Source organism: Camelina sativa, chromosome 19 (genome assembly GCF_000633955.1).
Source record: "Camelina sativa cultivar DH55 chromosome 19, Cs, whole genome shotgun sequence".
NCBI classification, from domain to species: Eukaryota; Viridiplantae; Streptophyta; class Magnoliopsida; order Brassicales; family Brassicaceae; genus Camelina; species Camelina sativa.
In genome coordinates this window covers 16,141,874-16,147,773 of record NC_025703.1, presented here as the reverse complement: position 1 = coordinate 16,147,773, position 5,900 = coordinate 16,141,874, and the positions used below count along the sequence as shown (strand labels likewise).

General features: G+C 39.0%; 1 protein-coding gene and 1 long non-coding RNA gene across 2 annotated transcripts in view; both read left to right on the top strand.

Annotated features, from left to right (window-relative positions):
- The window catches only part of LOC104767877 (3-oxoacyl-[acyl-carrier-protein] synthase, mitochondrial-like), a gene marked incomplete at its 5' end in the record, with an annotated part of 7,410 nt that extends 5,112 nt beyond the window's left edge, over positions 1 to 2,298 (top strand). Inside the window, 10 exons of the mRNA XM_019240915.1 lie at positions 4 to 155; positions 402 to 482; positions 563 to 596; positions 720 to 783; positions 875 to 1,104; positions 1,238 to 1,336; positions 1,430 to 1,508; positions 1,596 to 1,678; positions 1,839 to 1,910; positions 1,999 to 2,298. Of these exons, the coding sequence (XP_019096460.1) occupies positions 4 to 155; positions 402 to 482; positions 563 to 596; positions 720 to 783; positions 875 to 1,104; positions 1,238 to 1,336; positions 1,430 to 1,508; positions 1,596 to 1,678; positions 1,839 to 1,910; positions 1,999 to 2,160 (1,056 nt within the window). The remainder of the gene's footprint in view (positions 1 to 3; positions 156 to 401; positions 483 to 562; positions 597 to 719; positions 784 to 874; positions 1,105 to 1,237; positions 1,337 to 1,429; positions 1,509 to 1,595; positions 1,679 to 1,838; positions 1,911 to 1,998) is intronic.
- On the top strand, positions 753 to 1,360 carry LOC109130737. The gene is made up of 3 exons (XR_002036667.1): positions 753 to 793; positions 875 to 1,104; positions 1,238 to 1,360. It is a non-coding gene; the product is annotated as an uncharacterized LOC109130737 (long non-coding RNA).

Genomic DNA, 5,900 nt, shown 5'->3' with positions numbered 1-5,900 from the left:
TAGGGGCCCAACCATGCTGCTGTGACAGCTTGCGCAACTGGTGCACACTCTATAGGTGATGCCACTAGGATGATTCAATTTGGAGATGCAGATGTTATGGTGGCAGGTGGAACTGAGTCCAGCATTGATGCTCTGTCCGTTGCTGGATTCTCTAGGTAACTAATGCTTGTTCTCACACGCTTCATGTGCTTTCATATAAAACTGTCTTCTTTTGGGAGACAGAAGTCCTATATCAATAATTTCTCATGTGTAAACAGGCTCCCAGCGTCAGCTGATTAGCAATGCCCTTGTTAATGCTTTCATGCCTAAAATGATTCTGCAGCAATAGAATTTATACATATTATTCTGGACAGATATAACAAACATACTTACATAGAGTTTTTGATTATTTTTATGTCCAGATCAAGAGCTTTGTCAACTAAGTTTAATTCTTCTCCGCAAGAAGCTTCACGGCCTTTTGATTGTGATCGAGATGGTTTTGTGTGAGTTAGATTCTTCGCTGTTAATGTAAAAGAACCTGATTTGGTGATGTTGATTCCATCTCCATTTGATTTGGTTGCAGGATAGGGGAAGGTTCAGGGGTTATAGTATTGGAGGTGAGATTTTATGGAAGACTATATGTCCTTTATCTAAACTCTGGAGTCTTGAAAAGTCATCCCTAACTGTTTTTGGTCTTAATCTAAGATTTTTTTTTTTCTGATTTATGGTTATAACAAAAGGAATATGAACATGCAAAAAGACGTGNCTTCTTCTTCTTCTTCTTATCCTTCACCTCGCCGTGTTGTTGTCACTGGTCTCTTTCTTACTCCATTTCCATGTCTTCTACATATGCTTATCACTGCAATTTCTCTGATATGAGAGACTGTGACTCTAGGTCTAGGCTTGGTGACTCCACTTGGACGAGGCGTTGAAACAACATGGAGGCGTTTAATTGGTGGAGAATGTGGGATTAGAGGATTGACTCTTGATGATCTCAAGATGAAGTCTTTTGATGAAGAGACAAAGTTGTATACTTTTGATCAGCTCTCTTCTAAAGTTGCGGCCTTTGTGCCTTTTGGATCAAACCCAGGTGAATTTGATGAAGCCCTTTGGCTAAACTCCAAGGTATCTTAAAAAGCTCAATCTCTTTCTCTTTCTTCTTAAAAAGCTCAATCTCTTTCTTCTTTAGTATTATGATATGGTTTATCAGATATGCATAAAGTTAAGGTTTTGTTATTGTTATTTTTGTATCCTGGAGGCAGTTGCGAATTTTATCGGATATGCTTTATGTGCCGCTGATGAAGCCTTGAGGGATGCAGAGTGGTTACCAACTGAGGAGGAAGAAAAAGAAAGAACAGTTAAGTATCCCTCATCTGGACATCTAAATGATGATGAATTCTGCTTTGTACTTTGTTTTCTTCAATTTTTGGAAATTTTTGANTTTGGTTGAATGCCCATGACTTTGCAGTCTGGTCTGTGTCCAAACCAAGTTGATTATATAAACGCACATGCAACATCAACCCCAATAGGTAAAAAAAAAATAGAAATTTCGTGTTGGTTGGCTTTGGTTTTACAAAAACTGAATTCATGATTCTGTTATCAAATCCAAATTTCAGGCGATGCCGTGGAAGCAAGAGCGATCAAGACCGTATTCACTGAACATGCTACTTCAGGCACCTTGGCATTCTCCTCCACCAAGGTAAAAAATGCCTGATTTGTCTTATTAGATGATGTTACCAAAGAGTTTGGCATATAGTCGTATGTAGTAACTGTGTCTGCAAATAAATAGGAGACGTGACGTGGTAAATTTTGACTTAAAACTCTTGTCGGTAAACGAAATCTACTTCTTTTGAATGAAGGGGGCAACTGGTCATCTTCTTGGAGCAGCTGGAGCAGTGGAAGCTATTTTCAGTATCCTTGCTATACATCACGTAAGCATTCTCATTTTTTAGTTTTGTGTTCTTGTCTTGATAGTTAAGGTTTTGTAACCTAACTAGAACCCGCAAAAAAACTTTGTAGGGTGTGGCTCCACTGACTCTGAATGTCAAGAATCCAGATCCCATCTTCGACCAGAGTTTCTTGCCTTTAACCATTTCGAAAGAGATGCTCGTTAGGACAGCAATGTCGAATTCGTTTGGCTTTGGAGGAACAAATGCATCTTTGCTCTTTGCCTCTATCTAAAAGTTGTGATAGCAACATTTTTGAACTGTTCTTTCTTTGGTTGCATAATGTTCCAAATTTACAAACATGAAATGAAACTATAACCTCGATGTGGTAACTGCGATGAGAAATGCGTCGATAAAACAGTTTTGCTCCGGATCCACTTTGCATTCTCGATAATCGGCAATTTGTTTTCGCCGAAAGATTCATTTACGAGTGTTCTGAACATTAATTAGGATCAAAGCTCAGTGCTTGCGCATGCTCAGTGCTAAAACTTTCATCCAAGAAACATTGTCTACTAGATCGTTGAGCTCAGAAAGCAACAATATATAATCCAATAGGATTCAAATAAAGCGATTTCGGTTAGACCGGTCGGACCGGTTCGGTTTTCAAAACATTGCTTGATATATTTCCTATGAAAGCAATCTCAAACAAGATAGATTTGTGCTCTTAAAGAGCTTATTAAGCTAGAGATATAAGATAGCTCATTAGGAGTTTTATTGTGCAAGGAAACTAAAAAAGAGGAAAGAGAGATTAGGTTGTCACCAAGAGCAAATAGTTCTGATTTGATATCTTATAAGATTGAAGAGAGGAGAGTTGTTTTGAGACAACTCTCAAAATTACTATCTAAGTTCTCATTACATCATTATATATATGACTTTATCTTGCTAAGAACCCTAGTTACATGTCATCACATTGGACTTTACCGAACCCACCTTCTGACTTTTCAAAACTTCTGATTCCAAAACAGTTTTTGATTGTTTCTCCTTTATATCCTAATCGTTTTTCCTTTTTTCTTGTTCTTGTCATATAAATTAGGAAATATGTGTTCGTTTACCTAAACAAAATTGGATTAGTTTTGGCATTATAAATAATTAAAGAGATAGAGTCTCCTTGAGCAAAACTTATAATTCTTGTCCGTAGCTTCTTTCACACCTTACTTGGATTTTCACCGCCGCACGATCTCCAACATGAGCACCACGGCCGCGAAACATTACGTTATCGACGAGGAGCAGATGATGAAGCTCACAGTTAATAAGGCTACTGGGAAGGTAATGTCACTGGGAGTTCCTGTTGAAGAAGAAGTAAGCATGTCTAACCCTAGTGTTGGATTGTCTTCAGGGTCTAGTGTTGGGCTTGAGGGTCCGGAGAAACAGATGCATATCCTCAAACCATATGATAACCGCAGCAGGATTATCTGCGTGAGTGATGCGATTCACGTAGAATATAATCTCGAATACGATGAAGATTACAAAGACTTAATGGAGGATATAACACTAGCAGGTCTAAGATTTGGTAACTTGGTGAACGTTGTGATCCCGCGACCCGATCCAGATCATCCTGCTCGTATAACACCTGGAGTTGGAAAGGTTTTCTTGGAGTATGAGGATTTGGATGGCGCATCAAGGGCCGAATCAGGATTTAACCTGATGAAAAGAGATTATGGTATCCAACCAATTACACACATAGTGGTACAACCACTTAGGAGGTTTTTAGGATCAATGCTAAGTGTTTAGGAAGTATTTTAGAAAATGATTATATGATTATGTAAGGATATAAGAAAGATCTTTTACCAAGGGGATATATTTTATTATTGAAACACTCAAAAGATTACAAAGGCTCTTAAGACTCTCACACTCAAACTTACTCACTCCAGCTTGAATGAAACTCTTCACCAAGCCTTAGTATTTATATTACAAGTCTTAGGGAATATTACATAGAATATTCCTTAAGATATTTTTATGCTTTATTTTACAACCCTCCATTTATTCAACTCTCTACTTTATTTTACAACCCTCTATTTATTCAATTCTCTCATAACCATATACTTCACTATCATATATCACACACTTATTATTTATTCCCCCTGTCTCCAAAAGAGAGGCGACATTTATCTTATATGTTGTCGTCTTCTTCACTGTCTGAGGCGACTTCTGTGACGTAGATCTTTTGGTCTGGAATGTATCGCTTTATCTTGTATTTTTTCCCTTCAACTCTGTAGACCGGATGATCTGGATTTGATTGTGGCCATGCGTATTGATCATGAAAGCCTGCTAACACTTGTCGTATTTCTTCAGTGAATCCTAGCGGGTAGACGTGTCTGTTGTGCCAGTGTGCTGTGTGAGGACAAAGAAGATTAGGGTCAACTTCAGATTCATTAAATTTATTCAATAATGCAATTTGCTTTGCGCGTTGATGGAAGTTTCCCGAGGCAAAAGCATCATTATTGTAGCTTGTCTCAACGTTCGCATCATATTTCTTTAGGATAATGATTTCCCCGTCTTGTTCTTCTTGCATTGTAGTGATCCTGAACGTGACAAGTATATCCAACTCAGGCTGTGCACGAACATGTTCTTGCCACCAGGTAACATCATGGAATAATATGAGCCACTTGTATAGTAATTTGTAATGCGCCTTTCGTCTAGTCAATATGCATTTCGCCAAGTACTGGAGCAGTTGACTTTTGTGGATGAGGACTGCAATAGTGTAAAGATCTGCCATGTACCAAAGTAGGAGGTATGCTTCTATAGGAAACCGGCCATAATGAGCAGGGTTCATATGGATGGTGGTAAGGAAGGGATAGGCCGGGTGGTAAGGGAGGCCAAGAAGTGGACCCTGATCAAGACCATACCGGTGTATATAAAGCTTTAGGAAACCATGTAGTGTCTCAATCCCTCTGTAGATCAATACATTGTCGAGTAACGATTCTCTTATTCCATGCGGCATATCGGCAATCTTTTTTCGCAGGTTATCTTCTGTTGGATTGTCTGGACTGAGGGTGTATATCATGGGTACTATTGTCGAGATTTGACGCTGAGTTCTTGAAAGAAAATCTGGGAGGAAGTTGTCTTTTCCTTTGATGTGTTTAACATCGAATTTCCACTGGGAAAACCAACTTGCCCACCTGAGTAACTGAGCTTGTGGTAGTACCTTCTGCTTGAACTGAATCATTTTTGGAAAGGATGACATGTCCATCTCGATGAGGAAATGTTGGCCCACCAAATGAAACTCAAATTTTTCTATTCCTCTTTTGACAGCGAGTATCTCCTTGTAAGTAGAATGGTAGTGTTTTCGCTATCTTTGAAGACTCCACTTTTATAGCCACATATATGTCTTTTCCCTTCTCGTCTTCTTCTAAGAGTATTGCTCCCTAATAGCAATCACTTGCGTCCGTCTGCAGAATTCTTTTTCCTTTTGCTGGGATTTTTAGTGCTGGTAAGGTTGTGGAAATTTTCTTCAATTCTTTTACTGCTTCTGTGCATTTCTGGCTCCAAGGAGGGGCATCTTTTTTGAGTTGAGCAGAGAGAACCGATCTGTGTTTTGCAAGACCATGAATGAAATCCGACATATAATTGGCAATCCCCAAAAACTGTTGGACTTGCTTGAAAGATAGTCGTTCATCTGGAAACTCATTGAGTTGGGTGGCAATGTGAGGTTGGAGGTAGTATTCTCCCTTGGATATGCACATTCCCAGAAAATCAATATTCGTTTCTCCGATCACCATCTTCTTTTCTGATAGCATAATACCGTATTTTGTACGATACTGTGGAACTTTGCCAATAATGAAGTGTGGGAATCTATGTCTAACGAGAATAGCATAATATCGTCGATATACACCAGCGCATTTGGGAGGATAGGCTCGAATATCTTGATCATAGCTTTTTGGAATAATGAAGGAGCTACCTTTAGTCCAAAAGGCATGACTTTCCAGTGGTAATGACGATCTGGTACACAAAATCCCGTCTTTGGTCTGTCCTCTG